This window comes from Aegilops tauschii, chromosome 3, assembly GCF_002575655.3.
Source record: "Aegilops tauschii subsp. strangulata cultivar AL8/78 chromosome 3, Aet v6.0, whole genome shotgun sequence".
Lineage (NCBI taxonomy): Eukaryota > Viridiplantae > Streptophyta > Magnoliopsida > Poales > Poaceae > Aegilops > Aegilops tauschii.
In genome coordinates, this window is record NC_053037.3 from 176,461,933 (window position 1) to 176,487,345 (window position 25,413).

At 42.1% G+C, this 25,413-nt stretch overlaps 1 protein-coding gene, 1 long non-coding RNA gene, 2 other non-coding genes and 1 pseudogene across 4 annotated transcripts in view; 3 read left to right on the forward strand and 2 right to left on the reverse strand.

Annotated features, from left to right (window-relative positions):
• The first annotated feature begins 251 nt into the window (after positions 1–251).
• On the forward strand, positions 252–1,172 carry LOC109750837 (E3 ubiquitin-protein ligase SINA-like 10; annotated as a pseudogene).
• Positions 1,173–8,425: 7,253 nt separating this feature from the next.
• Positions 8,426–8,498, reverse strand: TRNAF-GAA (transfer RNA phenylalanine (anticodon GAA)). The gene has a single exon. It is a non-coding gene; the product is annotated as a tRNA-Phe (tRNA).
• Positions 8,499–10,136: 1,638 nt separating this feature from the next.
• TRNAT-UGU (transfer RNA threonine (anticodon UGU)) lies at positions 10,137–10,209 on the forward strand. Its single transcript has one exon. It is a non-coding gene; the product is annotated as a tRNA-Thr (tRNA).
• Positions 10,210–19,505: 9,296 nt separating this feature from the next.
• On the reverse strand, positions 19,506–20,834 carry LOC141042331 (uncharacterized). Its single transcript, XR_012204637.1, has 2 exons — positions 20,263–20,834; positions 19,506–20,065 (listed from the first exon to the last, which is right to left on the reverse strand). It is a non-coding gene; the product is annotated as an uncharacterized lncRNA (long non-coding RNA).
• A 10-nt stretch (positions 20,835–20,844) lies between these two features.
• LOC141042817 (uncharacterized) overlaps positions 20,845–25,413 on the forward strand; it is a 125,261-nt gene continuing 120,692 nt past the window's right edge. The window contains exon 1 of the mRNA XM_073511713.1: positions 20,845–24,375. Coding sequence (XP_073367814.1) covers positions 23,473–24,375 — 903 coding nt within the window. The 5' untranslated portion in view covers positions 20,845–23,472. The remainder of the gene's footprint in view (positions 24,376–25,413) is intronic.

Genomic DNA, 25,413 nt, shown 5'->3' on the forward strand with positions numbered 1-25,413 from the left:
GAGCCACCATGCTCATGGGCGAGGGAGAGGGTGTTGTAATCAAACTTCTCGTTGTTATACGAGTTGACGCGACACGTCAAAGCAGTGCACTCGATATATTTCAATAATTTGTGTTTACCGATGCATTAATTACAACGCATGCATGCATGGCGTGACTTTCCTTTTGATACTTGCATGTGTTGATTTAATGCACCTTGGAGTAGTATGAAGTGACGGTAAAACTTTGTAATGCCCCGGCCCTAAAGCGAGAGATGGCTGTGCACGAGGAGGGGGAGATCATGCCGACGGAACAGAACCCAATGATGGAGCTCTCTATGGTCTCTATGGACCTCACTTGCTCCAATGCCCCTTGTGCCTCCGCCCCTTGAAGCCTCCAGTGTATGAGGTTCGAATACACCTAGTCCATTCGGCTGATCGAGCAAGGTGCAGGTTTCTTGATTGATGTGTTGTTCGATTTATTTGTGCAGTGCAAGGGAGGGCACCTGGCCTGCGCGAACTGCCGCGGCGAGCGCCCCGGGAACCAGCGGCAGTGCTAGAAGTGCGAGCGCGGCGGCGGCTTCGACATGCAGAACACGGTGATGGACGCCGTCCTCTCCTCGGTGAGGGTGGAGTGCCCGCACGAAGGCTGCGGGCTCTACGTCACTTACCACAAGCTCGCCGATCACCAGAGCATGTGTCCGCTCGCTCCCTACAAATGCCCCGTGCCCGTCTGCGGCTACGAAGGCCCGCCACCAGTGCTCTCCCACCACATCAGCACCATGCATCCCATGCCCATGCACAGGATCCAGTACGGCAAGGTGCTCCAGCTACAAGTGCCAGTGTCGGAGCCACGGCTCTTGCTGTTCGCGGAGGAGGACGGCTGCACGTTTTTCTTGGTTGGCGATGTGCTCGACATCGGCGCGCCTATCACCATGTCGGTCGTGTGCATCAGAGTGGGGGCGTCCCCACTACCGCACTACACGGCCAAGCTGTGGGTGAACGGCCCGCCGGGGGATCCCAAAGGCAGGACCGACGCCGTCAAGGTGGAAATCGAGGTGACAAGCAGCAAGGATCCTGGCGACGTCGCCGTGCAGGAGCTGACCTTCTTCACTGTTCCGCCCAAGCTGCTGGGCGGGGCTGGGTTGTCGAGGACGGTGTCCCTCCACGTTCAGATTGACAAGCTCACCTCCTAAATGATTCTATAGTGCCTTCTGTTTATCTTAGTAATATGCTAACATAGGGGTTAACTCGGTCTACTTTAGCTTAAGAGATGGTGGGTTTTGGTGGCAATGCAGTAATTACTTCGATATTAGATCAGCAGTTAAAGTAATTTCCAACAGTAGAACGGATATTTTGTGTCTGTTGGATATAAAGATCCTTTGGGTAAGAAGTATAAGCAGCTTATATGCTTGTTTTTTCAGGAAGTGTTGCATACTTGTGCGAGTTGACGCGACACATCAAAGTAGTACTACTACTAGTAGTACTCCCTTCGATCCTAATTTCTCTGCGCATAAGTCGAGGCGCAGATACCAAGGAGGGCCAGGTTGTGTCTATACTTGGACAACTCACCCGACTGCGCACCAGGCAGACGAAGCTCATGTCGTGTTGGTGCCGTGTGCGGCCTGCACATTAACCAAAACCTCGCGCATCCAGCTTAGCCTCCGCGTTTTAAACTTCTCAATCTCAAGGCCAAGGAGCAACGGGAACATATGATAGAGCCAATCGGATGGTTGAGAACACTACAATTCATAGCTATAGATGCGTGTGTGAGAGGGGACGAGTGCGTGCGTGCACCTCTTCTCTTCGTGTATAACATACTAAACTCAGAGTACACGTGTATGTGGGTGGCATCGACCTAGGGAGCTAGAGATGGTGCATGCGAGAAGTCCCGAGAGACTAGGTGTGTGCGTGGGAAAGAGGGAGAGAGATGATATGTGTCGATGTAATGCGTGTGAAAAAAAGACTAGTCTATAGCTCACCACAAGGCTATTCCGTCGAATGCCCTGATAACCATAAGATATGTATCCGATGGTGCCAGTTATTGCACGTACACAACAATAGAAAAAGAAGTACCATGGAATATTACAAAACTGCTACACCACGGCCGAGAACACGTGCCCATGTTACGCCATCCGGGAATAGTGCCGCACTTCGAAACTAGAACCGTCAATAAATTTTGAGCTTGCGTCTCGTCACATTCCAAATTACTACCACGCTATATTTAATTGCAAACCTGTTCACACCGATCACAACCTAAACGGTTTCCCACTTGGGAGTGTATTAGTACTCAGTTATAAATACTACTATGCCAAGATGACTGCACATTCCTACTCAACTCCTCATCCACAAAAACAAACAAGTCATTCAGCATCATTCCCTTGTGTCTGCCATAGCCAGCTTGAGTTCTGGGTCGAGAGATTAGCACCAATGAGAGGCGAGCATGGAAGCAGAAGCACGAGAGATGTCCCGCCTCGCCGCGAAAGCAGCAGACATGTCCCGCCGTGCGGCAATAGAAGCACAGAGGTCCCACCGCGCCGCCAAAGCAGCACAGAGGTCCCGCCATGCCATCGATGCAGCAGGCAGGTCCGGCCGCACCGCGGAAGTAGCAGAGATCTCTTGCCGCACCGTAAATGCGGCAGAGATGTCCTCCCGTGCCGCGGCGGCCCGGGAAAATGTCTCGCGGGCATGCGACGACTCTTACAGGCGCATGCATGCGATCGTCCATAGCCAGATGGATCAGATCTCCGGCTGGGCAACGTTGCAGGACAACATGAAAGCCTGTGGCACCCCGGCTCAGAGAAATCGGAACGCCCCGTATTCCATCCCAGAGATCGAGGAGAAGTCTTCTGGAATACGACACTGCTTAGCATAGAACAAACCAGCTTTCTATTATTACACGAATATGATTACAATGTCTCCGATATTATAATGAATAACATCGGCACGACGACACTACGACATCCTCAGTTGCTCTATGCAAGCAGCAGAACAACTCGAAGCAGCGGAACAACGACGACGGTGGTGAACTCCACTCCGCATGGACTCTGGCTAGAACGTTCATCCTAGCTCGCGAACACAGGAACAACACCAAACAAGCAAGCAATCCAGGCACGACCTGCAAACTGGCATGACACGCCAGGTCAGTACATTGAATGTACTTGCATGCTCACAATAACCAGAAGCATTCAAGAAAACAACAGCATGGCAATTACAGGTTAAACAGGAATTAACATGAGATCCTCATAGCAACATGACATGAGCAACATGAACATGATACAGCTAGAACAACATGAGCATGACATGAACATATGAATCTGACGATACAAGCATGCAACATGATGACACTATATGCACTATTTATTCTGCTCGGATTACTACATTACCATCACATGCATCACTTACCAACCTCGGACATCACACGATTATCTCAGGATCAAATCAAGCTTGGTATAAACAATACCGTAGTAATCATTAAATGACCACAAGGAGCTTGATTTTTACCCACGATTCTCGCACAACATCACGAATATACAACAACTTGGTGATCATTCATGGATCACAAACGGAACCACTCTGGGTTCAAAGGGCTACCTCGTAACCAAACGGTGATCTTTCCAGCGATCACAACCAAATTATCTCATCATCGAACCGGGGTTGTCATTAATCAAGTTATTATTAATACTGTTGACTCACAGTGTGACCGACACGAATTGGGCCCTTATCCGCGGGCGCGGCTATCGATAGATTTAATATACACTCTGCAGAGGTTAGTACACTATACCCACACTACGGAACCCGTGGCCTCGCATTCCCATTCGGGTGGACCAACGGCGTTCCGACAAAACCGATCTACTGCCATGACACTCTCCCGGCCACTCCGACTCACTCCCCACTGGGCTAGTCCTGGGTGGCCCCGTGTCTACCAAAGACACAACGACCACCGTTGTAGCCAAAATGTCCCTCACGGGGACCGGATCCGTAACAACAACAACGGGCACACAAGGCTTATGTCCGCCTACCTGATCAGGGTAGCGCGCCCATAACCTTCCCTAGTTGGAGGCACCGGCGAGAGGCACGACAATAGAACCAGTTAGGACCTTCCCATAAAGGTAAGCGTGGTTGCACTGGTCAGTTAGATATGGTGGCACCATGACTCAGCCAACGGTTGTTCAAGTTCAATTTAATCCGGTTAAACTTGAATGCAATATGCTGAGCCATGATAAAATAACATGATGCATTTACAAAGCATGAGCATGATATCAACATAAGCACGGGATGCAACATAACTATCCACCATATCAACTATGAATAATCTCCAACTGAACATTTGGCATAATGACGAGCATAAATATTACAAGTGCAACACTACTCATAGCACAACATGACCACTAGCATCAACCATAAATACCATGCGAGAACTAATCAATAACATTACCGAGTAACACTTAACCAACTAACAGCAAAGGAACAACGCATATTAACAGTACTCGGCAACCGACGTTAGTCATGCACCGAAGAACATGACCAACCCAACATGTACTACTATCAAGCATGGCAATATGAAAGTAATACTAGCAACTAGCAGGGCATGATAACCAGGTGCATAACAACATAGCAAGCAAGTAAGCACTAACCTAGAAGCATTATTGAAACAACGATAACCATATTTTAAACAAGCAATCATTTAATAAATATTCAAGTCGAAAACCATGGCTACTTCATGACTATCATGCAAGTGGGTATTGTGGCTTGCCTGGGGATGAAGAAGGCACCGGGAAGAAGTGCGGTGAAGCCGCGAAAAGACTTGCCGGAAACAGTTCTCTCTCGGAGGGGCTGTTTACATGCAAGGGCAAAAAGGTCATTTCCAGTATGTCAAACCATAGTGAAAATGAAACCAACAGAACAGGCTCGACGAAACAAAGAAGTGAGCTTTGGATTCACCTCAATCAGAGTCTCGAGCAAAAATATATAAGCGTTTGAAATCCAGGGACCAATCTGTAAAATAAACTCTACAAACAGGCCCCTGGGCTGAAAAAGAGAAAATGTATTTCAGATAATACGCTTTCAGAACCGAGAAACGTATTTGCAACAGAAGAAGAAGGAAATACGCTTACATCACGCGAAAACGTACTTTCTGAAGTCCGCTTCCACTTAACCACGTGGACAGTGGTGGGACCGGGCGTGGGTCGCAGACGTGCGGGTCCCGCGGGGTGGGACCCGTCACTTATCCACGTTGGCACCTGGGGGTCAACGCGCAGCGGCGGGACCGGCGGCCTGGGGCGCTACCAGGAGGGGTCAGGGAAAGAGGGGGCCTGCATGGCTCCTGTCTTCTTCCTCCTCCTCGCTGCGCCTCGATGGAAACAGAGGAGGGAGGCAGGGAGGAGACCGGCGATGGGGCGGACAGCTCCGACCGTCCCAGGCTCAGGCGAGAGCACCGGCCGGTTCGGGGCGGAGTGCCGCGTCCATCCAGACGAGAAGAGAGCGCCAGGGAGAACTAGGGGCGACAGGGCTCATGGCGACAGGGAGGCGGCAAAGGGCGGCGACCGTTCTCGGGACACAGCCCTAGGGGTGCTCCGGCAAGGTGGAGAGAGAGTAGGGAGGTTCGCCGCGCTCTGTGGAAGCCGAGGGTGGTGGCTAGGGGAAGGGTAGGGCTATGCTAGCCGTGAATTTAGGAGGAGGCCGGGAGTGGACACGGCGGCCATGGGGGCATGGGGCAGCGAGGAGAGGCTCATGAGCTCGAGGGAGAGGCCGGGAAGGACTAGAGGAGGGTTGTGAGGCTGGTGGTGTGCTCGAACGGCTCGGGGGAGGGCTATATATAGCCGGGCGAGGAGGCCGTGGCCGAGTGCCGCCGTTCGACCTCGGCCAAGGCTCTGGCGAGGCTCAGCGAGCACGAGCGAGCACGGGAACACGACGAGGGGGAGTGCGGACGAGCTACAGAGGTGCATAGTGCAAGAGGGACCGAGGGCGCAGAGGAGAAGTGGCCACGACGCCCTTAAGGCTCGGTCGGCCACAGTGCATCCGTGGGCGCGAGGCGACGAGCGCTGACGGAGGGGGAAGCGGCTCCAGGAGGACGGCGACGACGCGAGCTAGCTGTTGGACATGCTCACGAGCACGAAGACGACGAGAGGGAGAGGGGCTCGAGCAAGAAACCATCCTGGACGCGGCCATGGCATGCCAGAAAGGTGGTGACCGCGTGAGCTGGCAAGGAGAAAGTGCCAAAGGCTTGCAAACATTGTCTAGTGCGTAGTTCATCCAGGGGAGGTTCCAACTGAAGTGGTAGTTTGGTTAAAAGTGCTCTGGTTAAAAGGTAATTAACCTCTGAAGTTTGCTGCAGTAAACTTGGATGAGAACTGTTGATCAACAGGAAGTTGTTTGGACGAAATGGAGTTGTCTGGTAGCTTTAGGGTAAGAAGGACTTTCACCCTCGTAACTTGGAGAGGATTAGGATCAATATTTAATGTAGTTGCTTAACAACCACATAAACTGGTCCAGAAACTAGATTAGGATGATGCACTCTGATGAAGCATCAACTTGAGGTGAAATTTGGCAAGGCCTAATGATTTGGTCATAGTAAGATGCTGTAAAAATTTCATACCAATTGGATTCACCAAAATGGTACTTCCTTCACAACTATCTTCACTGACCAGAATCTTGCAAAAACTCTAGAGGAATAATGGCTTGATGAACCATGCCCAAAATGGGTGGAGGTAGGTCATATGGATAAGTTTATGGCCCCTTCTATACGGTACCAGTTGTTGTTTCATTGAATTTGCTTCATTAATAGGCTCACGATTCGACTTTGATCGTTATGGATTGGTACCAAGATCAAGTCCTAGGCAAGCAGACCTAATTTTAACAGCCGGTACGGTAACAATGAAAATGGCTCCCTCTTTAGTGAGATTATACGAGCAAATGCCTGAACCAAAATACGTCATTGCTATGGGAGCCTGTACTATTACAGGGGGAATGTTCAGTACGGATTCCTATAGTACTGTTCGGGGAGTTGATAAGTTAATTCCTGTGGATGTCTACTTGCCGGGCTGCCCACCTAAACCGGAGGCAGTTATAGATGCCCTAACAAAACTTCGTAAGAAGATATCGCGAGAAATAGTTGAGGATCGAACTCTATCTCAAAATAAAAATAGATGTTTTACTACCAGTCACAAGCTTTATGTTAGGCGCAGTACTCATACAGGAACTTATGAGCAAGAATTGCTCTATCAATCACCATCTACATTAGATATATCTTCTGAAACTTTTTTCAAATCCAAAAGTTCAGTACCTTCCTACAAATTAGTGAATTAGGAGAGGGGCTCTTTTGTGTAGAAAAATAAAAAGCAGGGCAATCTTTCAAACTTGCATCCGAAATGTGAAATATTTATACAAAGAGGGAGAGATGAAGACAATGCAGCAGGGTTGGTTATCTAATTGGCTAGTCAAACATGAGGTGGTTCATAGATCTTTGGGCTTTGATCACCGAGGAATAGAGACTTTACAAATAAAAGCAGGGGATTGGGATTCCATTGCTGTCATTTTATATGTATATGGTTACAATTATTTACGCTCCCAATGTGCTTATGATGTAGCACCCGGTGGATCTTTAGCTAGCGTGTATCATCTTACGAGAATACAATATGGTATAGATAATCCAGAAGAAGTCTGCATAAAAGTCTTTGCCCAAAAGGATAATCCTAGAATTCCGTCTGTCTTCTGGATTTGGAGAAGTGCCGATTTTCAAGAACGCGAATCTTATGATATGGTGGGAATCTCTTATGATAATCATCCGCGCCTTAAACGTATCCTAATGCCTGAAAGTTGGATAGGCTGGCCCTTACGTAAGGATTATATAACCCCCAATTTTTATGAAATACAAGATGCTCATTGAATGATAAGAAATTCATGCTCACTTATACAACACAACTCCAGATTTTATTCAAGTCAAGGAATATTTTTAGGTTCTTTTCCTAGATGAAACGGAATACCTATTTATAATTAATTCCTAATTATACAAAAGCATTCCAGATAGACTGAGCAAAAAAAGGGTTTCATTTGGATTCCCCTATTTTGAAAATCGCATATTAATTTCCTTCATATGAACAGAAAAATAGGATGACTCAAAGAAGTTCTCTACCAGGAACTTTGTACCGCGCACATTACTTAGCACAACTAGGAAAATAAGATAAGATAAAGATAAGCAAGACTAAAAAAATATTCGTCGGAATAGCGGAATACAAAATTAAGAAACGCAAAAAAATAAAGGGGAATCTCACCCCCTTCTTTATCATAAAGAAAAGATATATTTTAAAACTTCTTTAAAAAGAAGTGCCTCTATATTTATATTATAGATTTATCCACTTAGATGAATAAATATTATTAATGAATATGTATCACAATCCATCTCGAGGTATTTGGATCAATACCTATTCGGTGGATCTTTTTTTTTCTCTGCCAGGAACCAGATTTGAACTGGTGACACGAGGATTTTCAGTCCTCTGCTCTACCAACTGAGCTATCCTGACCTTTTCTTGTGCATCATCCTAGTAGAGTATTTGTATCTATGTCAATTAAAAGGACTAAAAATTAATTAAAGTATTTCAAATTTAAAATTTGAAAATGGGGGGGTAGTCCTATGCATTGTGCATGGTTTACTTAAATAAAACTTAAAAATAGAGTGAATAACCAAGATTTCTTGCCGATACTCTAATAAAAAAGAAATCTATTCAATGAATAGGATAAGATCCATTGAGTTCTCTTCGCATTCCTTTGTGAAAGAGTAGAATGAGAAAGCTAATGAATCTTAAACCCATTGCATTGATAAAAAGAAAAAAAAGAGGATAAATAATAATAATATAGTATAGTTAGGGAATAAAAGAGGATTTGGGGATAGAGGGACTTGAACCCTCACAACTTATAAAGTCGACGGATTTTCCTTTTACTAGAAATTTCATTGTTGTCAGTATTGACATGTAGAATGGGACTCTCTCTTTGTCCTCGTCCGATTAATCCACTTTTTTAAAGATCTCGAAAACTTTGAATTTGAATTGAAGAATTTGATTATTCAATATTCGATTGGAGTGGATTCACAATAATGAAAAAAAAATTATGATATGAGTTTTTTATTTCATAATCATTATCATTTCTAATTTCATTTTTAAAAAAGATAAAGAACCTATATTATAATTATAATATAATATGAGTTCTGTGATTAATCGTTTGCTATGTCAGTATCTATACGTGTTTATTAAATGTATAAGGTATAAAACCCCTCTTTCTCTAATTTAGAATTAGAAGGAATTCCACTAACAACACAACGTAATTAACTCGATTCGTTAGAACAGCTTCCATTGAGTCTCTGCACCTATCCTTTTCCTTTGTATTCTAGTTCGAGAACCCCTTGTTTTCTCAAAACACGGATTTGGCTCAGGATTGCCCTTTTTTAATTCCAGGGTTTCTCTGAATTTGGAAGTTACCACTTAGCAGGTTTCCATACCAAGGCTCAATACAATCAAGTCCGTAGCGTCTACCGATTTCGCCATATCCCCATTTCCCTCTTCTTTGAGACCAGGATTCCTTGTGTAATTTCATCCATCTCTTAGTTTTTTTTTTTGAATCATTGAGTTCATCACTCAACGTAGTCTAGCAGTTCAGTTCGACTCTATTTGAGAGACCTCGCTTGCTTATTGCAATTCAGAATTGAATTGATTCTATCCTTGATGTATTTGCAATTCAATCCGAATCAATATATCCAAAAGTTTTTATCTCCCCCACCTCCCGTCTTACTTTTTTATAGTATTCAAAATTATACTATAACGCTTGATATTTATTCTTTTTTTCTAATCAGAATTAGCAATTTTATTTACTCTGACTCTATGTTCCCCTTAGTGAAATATTAATCCTCAAATTATTAACAAATAATAAAGTCTATAATGATCAAATGAAAATACCAATAAATTCTATAATTTTATTTTTTAATATCCTATAGTTAAGCATATCAAGCTAACTTTATCTTTAAGAAGTTTTAGTATTTTTTTATTTTTATAAGTATAACTTCAAATTTAGAACTAGTTAATAGCTAAGATTAATAACTAATATCTGAGATTTTACGGATTTCCTATACTATACCTATTTCTATTTGTTACACTATTTCCGTTATGTAAGCCCACTTAGCTCAGAGGTTAGAGCATCGCATTTGTAATGCGAGGGTCATCGGTTCAAATCCGATAGTCGGCTTTTTTTTTCTCTATCGATGTTCTACGAACAAGAATCTCTTTTTTTCCGAATTAAATGGAGAATCCAGGATCTTTTATGTTTTTTACCTTACAATTTTGCTAGATACAAAACAATAAAATAAATAATATATATACAAAAAATAAAGATTTTGATGAAATTCCATTTTTTTGGGTACTTTAGTTGATTTTACTCTGTTTATCCTGTAGTTTAATTCAGTTTTAATTTCGATGTATTCTGTAATGTAAATACAATGAAATTAATTGTGTAAAATGAAATTTCAATAAAATAAAAAAAGGAGTCTTCATGTCCCGTTATCGAGGACCTCGTTTAAAAAAAATACGCCGTCTGGGAGCTTTACCAGGACTCACTAGAAAAACACCTAAATCCGGAAGTAATCTTAAAAAAAAATTCAATTCTGGGAAAAAGGAGCAATATCGTATTCGTCTTCAAGAAAAACAGAAATTGCGTTTTCATTATGGTCTGACAGAACGACAATTACTTAGATATGTACATATCGCTGGAAAAGCAAAAAGGTCAACAGGCCAGGTTTTACTACAATTACTTGAAATGCGTTTGGATAATATCCTTTTTCGATTGGGTATGGCTTCAACCATTCCTGGGGCCCGCCAATTAGTCAACCATAGACATATTTTAGTTAATGGTCGTATAGTCAATATACCAAGTTTTCGTTGCAAACCCCGAGATATTATTACTACGAAAGATAACCAAAGATCAAAAGGTCTGGTTCAAAATTATATTGCTTCATCGGACCCGGGGAAATTGCCAAAGCATTTGGCGATTGACACGTTGGAATATAAAGGACTAGTAAATAAAATCCTAGATAGGAAGTGGGTCGGTCTCAAAATAAATGAGTTGTTAGTTGTAGAATATTACTCTCGTCAGACTTGAACTTAACGAAAAAAGGAAAGGTTCATAGAATTTTCTTCCCCTTCCCCTTTCCCCGAACTAAATCGCCCTAAGACCATTACCATTAATTTGTATTTTCCCATCAACTAGCTAAAATTGATTAACCCTAGGATTAGGATCCTTTTTTCTTTTTTCCTCTATGTGTAACAGAATTGGAACTTGTTTGGTCAAGTAAGGGAAACTCAATCAAATTCATAACTGTCTCAATAGAATCTTTTCCTTCTTTTTTTTGTCTAAATATTCAGTTAAGACCATTCCAAGGCTCCTTTTCGCCATGCATAAACTAAACCAACAACTAAGATAAGCACGAAAATCAAAGCTTCGATAAAAACGGATACACCCAATACGTCGAAACTCATTGCCCAAGGGTATAGAAAGACGGTTTCCACATCAAAAACAACAAAAACGAGCGCAAACATATAATAGCGTATTCGGAATTGTACCCAAGCCCCTCCCATGGGTTCTATACCCGATTCATAACTAGAAAGCTTCTCTAGTCCTTCACTAACCGGGGCTAAAAGTCCTGAAATCGAAAATGCCAAAATAGGAATAAGGCTTGCTATTATTAGAAATGTCCAAAAAATATCATATTCGTGAAGCAGAAACATAATGTACTCCCATTAATGTGGAATAGGCGGAACTTAAATTAGTCAATTCAATTCAGCATTGTCAATTTATCCAGAACTTCTCTCTTTTCCTCGGTGAAACAAGAATCTTTTTTGTTCAAACAAAAGCGCTTAGTTTAGCCTTTGTTTCCTCTGTGCTGCATCTTCTTTAAAGATTCATCCAATGGAATCCCAACTCCCTTTCTTTTGGATTTCCATTCTATTTAGATATGGTGTATGTAGATCTAATTCTTATATAAAGAAAACTTTCTCGTTTCACTTTGTCTCGCTTTCTCTAGAATCTCTAGAAAAAAGAATAGCTCTATCCTTTATTTAATATTTAATAATAAAATAATAAGAGACTATTAAATAAAAATGAGAATACTACTAAATTAGAACCTAATTAAGATAGTAGGACTAATCTATGCAGTATAATTAATGAGAAGTAATACTATAAAATAAAAATAAAGAACTCTATTTCAGAACTATGAGACAGAATATTCTGTTTTCTTATTTACTCTTTACTTTTTTTTTCTATTTAAAGTTGATCAATTTACATAATGTATCTATAAACAAAGTAATAAATATACTTAAAACAAAGTAGGAATTCGCAAAATGGATAAAATCATTGCAGTTATTATAGGGAAGTCTAGAGATATCCTATTTGAAGGAGGACGGGATTCAAATCAGGGAAAGGATCCTTTCTTCTATTGATTTGATAGAAATTCGTTTTTCTTTTCCTGTCTGTATGATTTTGATTTTCGATGAATGAGCCTTTGGTAATGCTTTTATCTCTATTCTATGTCGCAGGCGCCTATCCAGTCTATAAACAAATACTAATGAGAAAATGAAAACTATACTAAACTAAAGAAAACATAGGATAGAGATCCTAAAATCTAAAAAAGGGCATATTAGGGCTATACGGATTCGAACCGTAGACCTTCTCGGTAAAACAGATCAAACGGATTATTATCGAAATGATTTGAACTGTTTCAAAGACCCAACATGCATTTTTTTGCATTGGGCTCTTTCATAAACTGATTTAAAGATCAGTTAGTCCACCATAGTTTTTCTTTACGGAAAGATAATGAGATGGCTCCCTGTGCTCTGATTGATTTTTTGTATTATGATCTATCTAGGAGCAATACCAAAGTGTTTCAAAGGAGGATTACCTTGACTTAGGTCTGCCTCCGGTCTAAATTAAATCAACCTAAGTGAAATGGAGTCTCTATCGTTCCACTGCAAGAGTTAACTATGAGACTTCATACACCTTAAAGTTCATAGAACGAAAAGAATTTTTTGGAGGCCCTTATCCTCATTACGCCTAGCATTTAGTGGGCTGGATATTTACCTTATCAACTAGCAAATCCATAAGGGTTCTATTTGATTAGGCACCTGAATTGGCACCTGAATCGGACTGAACCGACTGTTTGTCAGGCTACTGTTCTCCTATTCTCTCGAATCTATGAAGTAAGACATTGATTTTGCAATAAGATCGATTATGTTCATTGCATAATAAGCTCCTTTGAAAAGCATTGGCGCACGTGTAAACGAGTTGCTCTACCGAACTGAGCTATAGCCCTTATCAGAGATATCTTAACATATAGATAATTTCTTGTCAAGATGAATATTTTCTAATGCCAGAGGATACCCCTTTGATCTGTATCTGTTTAGTATTTAGTTTAGTATTTAGTATATAACAGACCAATAACAGAGCGGTATTGCTTAGAAAAGGGATTCAATATATAATCGATCGAAGTAATGGGTCTTCCTTTGTGGTGATAAATTGCCTACTTAACTCAGTGGTTAGAGTATTGCTTTCATACGGCGGGAGTCATTGGTTCAAATCCAATAGTAGGTAAGTAGGTAGAAAAATTACTAGATAGCATTGGACTTACTTCGCTTCACTATCTAATAACTTTTTCTACCCCTCTTCCCTTTTTCTTTGTATCAACTATAAACCACTGGATTGTCTTCAATTGGATGGGGGAATCCAATTGACAGCCTCGATTCGTATCCTAGCTCGTCTGAGAGCGAGCTTCGCTTCAACCAAATCTTTCGTACCCTCAGCTTTACTCAAGTTAGCTTCGGCTATTTCAAGTGCCTTTTGAGCTTCTTCCGGATCAATATCACTACCCAGTTCCGCATCATTTCCTAAAATGATGATCTCATTATTAACTATTCTCGCAAAACCGCTCCACAGAACCGCTGTTAACCATTGGTCGTTGAGGAGGCGTATTCTCAAAGGACCCATATCTACTGCTGTGTTAATGGGGGCGTGGTTTGGTAATACGCCAATTTGGCCACTATTAGTGGATAAAATGATTTCTTTCACTTCACAATCCCAAATAATTCGCTTAGGAGTCAGTACATAAAGATTTAATTTCATTTCTTCGATTTGTTCTCCTCTTCTAAGGTTATAGCTTTCGTGCTAGCTTCATCGATGTTACCCACCAAATAAAAAGCCTGTTCAGGTAGGCCGTCTAATTCTCCGGAAAGGATTAGTTGAAATCCCCTAATAGTTTCCGCAAGAGCAACATACTTTCCTGGAGAACCAGTAAAAACTTCTGCCACAAAGAACGGTTGTGATAAGAAACGCTCAATTTTTCTTGCTCTTGCTACAGTTAAACGATCCTCTTCCGATAATTCATCCAAGCCAAGAATTGCGATAATGTCCTGAAGTTCTTTGTAACGTTGTAAAGTTTCCTTAACTCTTTGCGCAGTTTCATAATGTTCGTTGCCAACGATCCGAGGCTGTAACATAGTCGAGGTTGAATCTAAAGGATCTACTGCTGGATAAATACCCTTGGAAGCTAATCCTCTGGAAAGTACGGTAGTAGCATCCAAATGTGCAAATGTTGTGGCAGGGGCAGGGTCGGTCAAATCGTCTGCAGGTACATAAACTGCTTGAATCGAAGTTATAGATCCCTTTTTAGTAGAAGCAATTCTTTCTTGCAAAGAACCCATTTCTGTACTAAGAGTAGGTTGATAACCCACTGCGGAGGGCATTCTCCCTAATAAAGCGGATACCTCTGATCCTGCTTGAACAAAACGAAAGATATTATCGATAAATAAAAGCACGTCTTGCTTATTAACATCTCGGAAATATTCCGCCATAGTTAGGGCAGTTAAACCAACTCTCATACGAGCTCCCGGTGGTTCATTCATTTGGCCATAGACTAGAGCTACCTTTGATTCCTCAATATTTTTTTCATTAATTACTCCGGATTCCTTCATTTCCATATAAAGATCATTTCCTTCACGAGTCCGTTCCCCTACTCCACCGAATACGGATACGCCCCCATGAGCTTTAGCAATGTTATTGATTAATTCCATGATCAGTACTGTTTTACCTACTCCAGCCCCCCCAAATAGTCCTATTTTTCCTCCACGTCGATAAGGAGCTAAAAGATCGACGACCTTAATACCTGTTTCAAAGATGGATAATTTCGTATCTAACTCGATAAAGGCAGGCGCAGATCTATGAATAGGGAACGTTGCACTACTATCTACAGGACCCAAATTGTCAACAGGCTCCCCAAGAACGTTGAAAATTCGTCCGAGAGTAGCTCCACCGACCGGAACACTGAGAGGAGCTCCCGTGTCAATCACTTCCATTCCTCTCATCAACCCGTCCGTAGCACTCATAGCTACAGCTCTAACTCGATTATTTCCTAATAATTGTTGTACCTCACAAGTCACATTAATTTGCTTATCGGCAGTGTCTCTACTCTGGACTACCAAAGCGTTATAAATATAAGGTAACTTGCCTGGGGGAAAAGTGACATCCAGCACGGGTCCAATAATTTGATCGATACGACCTGTACTTTTTTCTTCAATTGTGGAAACCCCGGGAGGAGAAGTAGTAGGATTGGTTCTCATAATTATCACATAATTAAAAAAAAGGAATTTGTCGAAATTTTTCTTTTTTTATTGTTGAATAATGCCAAATCAAATCAAAAAAAATCCAAAAGTAAAAAGGAAATGAATTAGTTAATTCAATAAGAGAGAAAAGGGGACCAGGACTTGATTTCGTTGCCCAAGCGAATCCCATTCAATCGTTTACTCATGGAATGAGTCCGTTGGAAAGTTCAATCAATCTTTTTTTCATATACATACATTTTGCCTTTTGTGGAGGATCTGTGCCTACTCTACTTTCCTATCTAGGACTTCGATATACAAAATATATACTACTGTGAAGCATAGATTGCTGTCAACAAAGAATTTTATTAGTATTTAGTTAGGTATTTGCATTCAAAATAAGAAAAGAGAACTATTAAGAACTTGTAAAATAAGGATTAGGAATTAATTTGGGTTGCGCTATATCTATCAAAGAGTATACAATAATTATGGATTTGGTAAATCAAATCCATGGTTTAATAACGAACCGTGTTAACTTACCATAACAACAACTCAATTCCTATCGAATTCCTATAGTGGAATTCCTATAGGATAGAACATACACAGGGTGTACGCATTATATATGAATGAAACATATTCATTAACCTAAGCATGCCCTCAATTTTCTTTAATGAGTTGATATTATATTAATTGAATATCCTTTTTTTTTGTTTTACGAGATTTTTTCTAAAGTTTCATTTACGCCTAATTAACATCGAGTAGACCCTGTTATTGTGAGAATTCTTAATTCAAGAGTTATAGGGAGGGACTTATGTCACCACAAACAGAAACTAAAGCAGGTGTTGGATTTCAAGCTGGTGTTAAAGATTATAAATTGACTTACTACACCCCAGAGTATGAAACTAAGGATACTGATATCTTGGCAGCATTCCGAGTAAGTCCTCAGCCTGGGGTTCCGCCCGAAGAAGCAGGGGCTGCAGTAGCTGCCGAATCTTCTACTGGTACATGGACAACTGTTTGGACTGATGGACTTACCAGTCTTGATTGTTACAAAGGACGATGCTATCACATCGAGCCTGTTGCTGGGGAAGACAACCAATGGATCTGTTATGTAGCTTATCCATTAGACCTATTTGAAGAGGGTTCCGTTACTAACATGTTTACTTCCATTGTAGGTAACGTATTTGGTTTCAGTATGGTTCATCCAGGATTTCTTTTGTATTCAGACGAGCTATTTCTAATTTCACTGCAGTCAGCTGACAATTCCATTCTGTTTAGCTGAGTTTCCAAATATATGAATTTCTTGCTGACTCTTCGGGTCCGGTGTCGGCTGACGAGCAACTTTAATAGGGGGAAAATTTCTAACACCGAAGGCCCAAAGAAAGAAACAAAAGAAACGACTAAAACAAAAGCACACAAGCATACTACTAATTTAATTAATCATGCAATCATCACATATTACTTCTACTCACACCATGATATGCATGCACACCTAAGCACACAAATCGCACGGAAACTCCGGTATTACGGTCTAATATGCTGTGGCGGTGTGCACGAAAATTATATCCATGTGTGGAAGGAGTTGGCGTAACCGAAGCTACACCAAGCACTGGCTGAACAATGGCTGGATCTGGATGGATACACAGGTGAGGGCGGACTTGACGATCAAATAGCAAGACACAAAAGTCACGACCACATCATCATCAAGCGTACGAAAGGGATTCGTACACGTCCAAAGAATAGAATGACTGGGTAGGGTAGCGGTGGAAAAACAAGGCTCGCTGGCATTGCCCTTTTCTGATAACCAAGATCAGTAAGGGTTGCTAGAGGGACGAGATGGATGGCATGATTCGGGATAGAAACAAGTCTATCACCGAAATAATATGGGTGGGTGGCGGAAAAATATACGCGATACCTGAGCATAACTCCTGCAAATGGTCCCTGGAACTCTGGGTACCAGGGCATCACTCTGCTGGGATAGAGATGACGCCGAACACCAAAGAGCAGATAGTCTAAGAAGGAGGGTGCAGTCGGTGGACCAAAAACGATGCCGCCTACACTCACAAGATCAACCGTTAGTGACAAAATAATAATCTATATGCATGCTATGCGACAAACAAATGCAACAATTAAGTGCAACAAACCAACTGGGGTCTATACTACTGCTTTCTAACGTTCACGCGGGCTAAGGCATCCTACAGCCAGACATGCTCTGATACCAAGCCTGTGGCACCCCGGCTCAGAGAAACCGGAACGCCCTGTATTCCAGCCCAGAGATCGAGGAGAAGTCTTCTGGAATACAACATTGCTTAGCATAGAACAAACCAGCTTTCTATTATTACACGAACTAGGAAGGTGGCCCGCTCGATGCGCGGGCTAGAACATTAAAAAGTTCAATAATAACAACATATTATTTGATTATTTTCTAAAAAAGTTGGAACCAAATGTCATGACAATTACAAATATAAGATTTTTTAAACATAATTTTATCCTAGGTACTTTTGATTTATATTGATATTTAATTATGTCTATGTTATCTATTAGTCATTAATGTAAATTTATTTTTTAGATTAGTCGTGTTGTGCAAATTATATTTGAATCATTATTTCGGCATTCTTACCATGTTTCTTTATTTTATATTTTCTTCAAAACACTGGTTTAGTAGTTCTCACTTGGCCCACACAATGTGTGGGCAACCCCTTACAATATAAAAAATGATTTAAATTTTAATATATTACCATATCTTGTATGCATCAAACAATTTTTGGTTTAACTCTTACAATTATGTGGAGTAATGTTTAATGTTGCAAGAGATCATTTTTGATAAATCTATGTACTCCCTCCGATCTATATTAGTTGTCGCTCAAATAGATGTATCTAGCACTGAATTACGATACATCCGTTTCAGCAACAACTAATATAGATTGGAGTAAGTAGTGTTTTTGTAACATAGTTGTCAGATAATGACCAATCATAAAAGAGCATAATGCCAACAAACATTATAATATTTTTGGGTAACTTTGTAGAAAATAGATGTTTTTAAAATACAACCTTTGCATTAGAAATTAGAACGGTGATAAAAATTTGTTATTTTTCTGACCACAATTGGAGTACAATATACAAGCATTGTAGAGTACATCTAGTTTTTTTACATCTTTTTTCAAAATAATTTCTATTACAAATAAAAGTATGGCGTAATAGCACAAAGTTAGATAAAATTCAACATGATATTAGAGATTGAATACTAATTTAAATTAATATTTTTTTACCACTTCTATAGTTAGCATTTGAATATCTAATCTAATATATTTAAAGCAAATTTAATTGTGTTTTCTCATTTGAGTTTATAAAATGGATTTAGTAGGTTAAATGTAGCAATTTGTGTGAAAACACATTTAAACGTGAGATTGCTACATTGGCGGATCTTGAAGTTTTCATAACTTTTATTGCATCAAGATTTAGGATTTTGTGGCATGCTAAATTCCATGAAAAAAATGAATAAATAAATGTTGAAGAAAGAATTGTGAAACACAAAAGAGAATTTCTGTTAGGTGTATATGAATTTTAAAGCACCACTATACTATAATTGTAGTCCTTCAATTTTTTTTACAAAAAATCACCAATTCAAACGGTCTCGGAGAGTCTATCTACCATATTTTAAAAATATCAGGACCCCATCTTTGTCTTTATAGTTAATGGTGTGTTTTGTATATTTACGAAAGGATTATATGAATGTACTGACATCAATTTAATGCCACAGAAAGGACCATAGAAGCACATGCTTCAGAAGCAAAAAATAATAATATCTAGATACATTGGTAGAGACTAATACTATATTGCACAATTCAGGGTCATAAATTGAAATATTGATCACGGATCAGTGTGTGTGGTCTCTTACTCTGCTTGATCCATAGGTAAATTTTATAAAGAAATGAGCTACAAGTAGAAGGTCATAATCAACTCAATTTCTCCAAAGAAAAAGGTAACCTAGACTATCTGTACTTCTTGCCCTGGCGCATCAACATTGGTCTTCTCCTTAAAAATTTCTTGACTATGTATTTGCTTGTAGGCGTACATCGTCATTGGCCTTCCCCGGCGGCTGCGGCTTATAAAACCACATGTCCGGCAACCAACTTTTTTGCTCTCGTGTGATGGCGAAGGACTTCTGAGAAGGATTGCATAGTTACCAAGAGGATTTGTGGGAGTAGCGACGAAACAATTACCCACCATCAAGATAAAAACTACCTCTTGTGACGTTAGTTTCTACTTTGTATGGGCACATGATGCCCTATTAGGTGAAACGGCGGAGGCATGTTGCCAGCGCTTGGACTGCTCATTCATGTAGTGGAAAACATGGAAACAGGCGCAACTAAAACCGATCAGTGTGAGTATCATGTTGCTAGATGCAAGTAGTCGATTGATTCGATTGATCCATCAAGTCTGGTAGCTTTCCAGTGTGGATTCTGCTGGCGATGGAAGAAATACATCATCAGAAAGCGTGGAATTGAAAAGAAAATACCAAATGACATACTACTACTGAGGAAAGGAAATGATCCAAGAAAAGCATTTTTGGAAGGCATCTACTAATATGAATACTTACAATGAACTAATATGACGAAATAGTTGGATTAAGACATAGCCAGAGAGCACGCTTGTCTACCTTACATGTCCAGTAATCTACGAACACCGATCTTACTCTGTCGGCACCTCCTGTATATTTGTGGTCCCATTTTCAGATAATTAACACGCACAAAAATTCTTATTATTGAAACATTAACAAAGCAAAAAAAAAATATGAATCAACAAATGTATTTTTCCACCTAATTGATCGACCATGCATTAGAGCATTGACCACACCAGGATAGTACTTATGGTTCCAATGTACTGGACAATTAATTCAACTATATATGTAATATTGAACAACTGTTTCGTTGTGTATCTACCTTGAGCTATCCAGTAATCTACAAAAGCAGATCTGATTCTTTCGGTGCCTCTTACATGACCAATGAAAGTGTCTGCTCGACTTCATATAGGTCGAAAATAGTGAGTTTCTTCAGGTGGAGAGGGTACTTGTTATAGAGATATAGATAATGACAGAAACACCATGGTGTAACACGGTCATATAGACATATATACTATTATTTTTTCCCAGAATAGAGATATAGGCTATTATAGATAAATCAGAGTGGAACACAAATGCAACTGACGCGTGAACTAATTAAATAAAAAATGTACGCGTACATGTATGCATATTATGGTTGCATGCAAGCCATTATGAGCACAACTCTTCTATTTAGTTGATTGATTGGTCTCCCCTGCATGGGCAATGTGTAAGAAAGCAAAGGATTAATCCAATGATTAAATAAATCTGGAGACAATTAGTATTATAGATAGAGGAATCAGAAGACATTAGTAGTTACCAATACCTAGAGCTTTTTTTCAGTCGCGATGCATGAAGCGATTTTCTTACCCGGTGTGTACGGACAACTGAAGCCCATACACAACATCGTTCGGAACCATGGTACTTGATGATTTTTGGCGGCAGATAGGTCAACTTTTTGTAGATTACTCCTATTTGCAGATTAGTGAATAGGTCAAGGCAGATCAAACTCATGGAGAAGGAGGACAGGCAGATCAAACTCATGAAGAAGGGAGGACATGTCAAGGGCATACAGATCAGACATGGCAGGCGCATATAGATTGGACATGGCAGCCACAGGAGGATGTATAGCCCGCAGCTTTCTTTCCCTTTTTTTCACGAGTTCTCTTTCTGTTTTTTCTAGTGCCTTTTTTCCCGGCTGCAATAGCAGGCAACCTTTGATTGATTTTGTTTATGCACATATGTACGGTAGGAAAATAGTAATGGCATAGGTGGGTAATTTTCTTTCATTTGTAACATTGATAGGTAATTCTTGAGATCTATTGGCTGTGGTTTCCCGAGTTATTAAATTAATGCTAGATGTTTCTAATTTTTGTTAGAATTTCTAAGGTATTTTCTTTTTCTAGTTAACCCATCATTTACTTTTTATATTAAATAGATGAGCTCTGCTGAAGGTCATATATGTATTAATTTGCTACATCAAGGTTCCAAATAACTCACATGGTGCATCCACTTTCTTTTCCCAAATAAATCAAGGGCTCATCCAAGGCTGTTTAAACAGTAAAATATATATCAAATAAAAAAAATCCTTTACAGCTATATAATATATACATACAAAAGAGTATTTACTTACTAATGCTCCGAGCTGAAGAAACTTTTTAGCATCATGTCGTGGAATTGTCACGACAGATGTCCTCAAGCTAGGACTTAGTCGTGCAGCCATCGCCGCTAGGAAGCTTGAAGGGGTTAACGGGACAAGGAACACGAGGGTTTATACTGGTTCGGCCCCTTACGGTGAAGGTAAAAGCCTACGTCCAGTTGAGGTGGTATTGATTAGGGTTTCGATGACCAGGGAGCTTAACTGCTATGCCCGGCTCTCGATGAGATCTTTCTTGCCCCTAAACCGCTGCCGGGTCGTCCGTTTATATAGGGAGGGTGACGCCCAGCAGCTCTCAGAGTTCCGGCCGGCTCATAAAAGTGTCCGGCTCGGACTCTCAACTATTCTTGCCTTACACTACAAGCTCTACCATAATGATATTTGTAACTACAGGCTTTAAGCCATATCCGGGTCTTAAGCCCATTTTTGGCCCACCGTCTTCAAGCTTGCCGCCGGGCTTCTGGCGATGACCATTATGAGTAACCCGGCCCCTCCTGGCGGGTGACTCTAAGGTCTATATCCTCAACATTAGGCCCCAGATTGATTTGAGCCGGCTCATGTCAATCTTCAACTCTTTCGACAGAAAATCTCCGGCTTACAATTGTGTGAAGGCCATAACCCGGCGTGACGTCATCCTCTGGACTCCGGGTGATCCGTCGTGACGTCATCTTCCATTAAGTCCATTTTTTACTCCACCATATCCGCAACGGATCTTATCTTTACTGCCATCCCGAAAATCGAGGCGTTTTATGGTGAGATAACCGCGCCGCGGCCTCCTCGTTTCTCGCGCCCACTTATGAGCTCGCCCTTATAAATAGCCCGGCCCGACGGGCCTTCAGCCACTCGTCTTCCTCCTCGCGCCACTGTTCCTCCGCTCGAGCTCTGTTGATGTCGCCGCCGCGGGTCTCCTCCTCCTCACCAACTCCGGCCGCTGCATCAACCTGTTGTGTCAAGAGAAAACGGCGGCGACCTCCGCGACTCACCAGCACCTGTAAGTCCTGGCTACCCCGTAGAACAGATCTGCAGTAGGGTTCGTCCTGTTCGTCCGTGTTCTTCGCCGTCGCCCACGAGCTCTTGGTAGTTTTCATTTTTACTGCCCTTCTTGATCTTAGACCTGTATAGACCTGCTGCGGTAGCTGTTTGGCACCCATTTCAAATGCAAATAGATCCCTTTTTACTGCATAGAGTCCCTGTTTGAGCCTGCGAACTTCTCCTGCGTCTGCTTTAGGTCTAGAAATTTTTCCCTTTAGTCGACCATTTTGATCCGAAATTTTCACTGCGATCTGTGAAACTTGTTTTCACCATACTTAGTAAAAAACTGCTTCTGCTGAGCTATGGCGGCTTACATTTCCGGCTCAAAGAAACCACGCGCCGTAGGACCTTCCGGCTCAAAGGAACCATGCGCCATAAAATTTTCCGGCTTATCTGTGACAAGGTCGTAGACAATCGAATTACTTCTTAATACCTCCAGCGGCTTAGATAACCCAATGCAATTAGATATATGTCATTAGGCCCCTCCATAAGCCGCCACTTTAACACTGAACTGTAAATTTCCTCCGGCTTATAATTAAACCGGGCATGTTTCCTTTTATCATAGGCTTCCGACTTTCACCATGCCTCCCAAAGCTCCTAAAGCACCCATCACTTGCAATTGGATGAGGTCCAACGTCACCGACGAGACCTTAACGGATTTCATGAAGTCAGGTTACCTGCCCAAAAAGGACGTCATGTCCTACCGTGCCCCCGACCCATCAGAGGAGAGACCACAGCCGAGGGACGGGGAAGTGGTAGTTTTTGCGGATCATATGAGCCGGGGCTTCGCACCGCCCGGCTCAAAGTTCTTCAGAGATGTGCTGAATTTCTTCGACCTGCGGCCTCAAGACATAGGACCCAACTCGGTGTCAAATATATGCAATTTCCAAGTGTTCTGTGAGGTCTACCTTGGAGAAGAACCCGGCCTGCTGCTCTTCAGAGAGCTCTTCTACCTGAACCATCAGAACGAGTGCGCCAACGGGCCAAGCTTGGAACTTGGTGGCATCTCCATCCAGCGACGGAGGGACTGCCTTTTCCCTTACGTCGAGCCGCCAAGCCACCCAAAGGACTGGAACCAGACGTGGTTCTATTGGCAAGACACGTCGCCGGCTGACGAGAGCCCGCTGCCCGGCTTCCGCCCTTCTCGACTGGAACCGACTCACCCTCTGTCTGACAAGTTAACTCAGGCGGAACGCCAACCTCTTCTCCCCACCATCAACAAGATCAAGGCTTTCCTGGGCAATGGTCTCAACGAAATTGATCTGGTCCGGGTCTGGATCTCGTGGCGGGTGATCCCCCTAAGCCGCCGCCCCGGCTTAATGTGTGAATACACAGGCCAGAAAGATGACCCCCTGCGACACAGCCGCAACGACCTCCCTGAAGACGTTGCCGAGGACATGACCAAGGCTCTCTTGAACGAGAGCTTGGCAGACTGCGGGAGGACCGGGTTAGCCCCCTTCTGCAAGACCAACCCAGCCCCAGCAGTAAGCCGCTGACCTGAACATCTTATCTTCTTCTGTAGATAACCTTCATCTGAATCTTTAAGAAATCATCATTGTATTTTTCAGGCTGATGACCAATTCTGAAGGTCAAATATGACCATGAGGCGGCCAAGAAGGCCAGGAAGGCTAAGAAAGCCGCCAAGAGAGCCGCCCCTCGCAAGAAGGGAAGTAGGCCTACTGCTTCAGAGCTGATGCAACTAAGCGACAGCTCCGAGTCAGAGGTAACCCCTGAGCCTGTAAGCTCTTGTTGTATTTGTTGTTTATTTCTGTCCACCTTATCAATACTTGTTCATCAATAGGACGACACCGGAGCAAGTAACCCGGTGGTTGAAGAGGTAATGATACTTTCCTCCGACTCGGAGCCCTTGCCAAGGCTGAAAATCCGAAGGGTAACCCGGAAAGTAAGCTTTTCACATCCTTTAGCTTATCAAGATCCTCAATTTATTTTGAAGCAACAGGTTCATGAGAGCCGGCGTCACACCCGGACCACAAGGACGCTGACCTCTCCTCCGGGTTGCCTGACGCATCGAGGAAATGCCGAACTAAGGTTATCTCCAACTTGTACCCTTTTCATCCTTTGGTGGGTGTTATACGTTAACCGCTCAATTCTTCTGACTCAAATTATCAGGAAACTTCCCCCTCTTCTGGCGACTCTATGCAGTCGAACCTGCCGGCTTTCAAGACCGTGCCCGGGTAATGATGATCATCTCATGTTGTACTTTGTCTTTACTGACACTTTTGTGCTTAACCTTTCTGTCTTTTCAGTGCCCAGGCAAAACTCAGCAAAAGGGCGAAGAAGAACAAGCCGGTCGAAGAGCCGGACTTGCCTGAACAGGAGGTAGCCGCTCAAGAACCGCCAGCTGCCTCTGCTCCTGAAGCCACTGCTCCAACCGACAAGCCAATAGCAGAAGCTTCTGCTAACCCGGAGGCCTCCAGCTTGGCTCAACCAGCAGATGACCCGGATGTGGTAATCACCCGGACGGAATTTGTTGAGCCGGGGAGACCTACTACGCTGGCCAA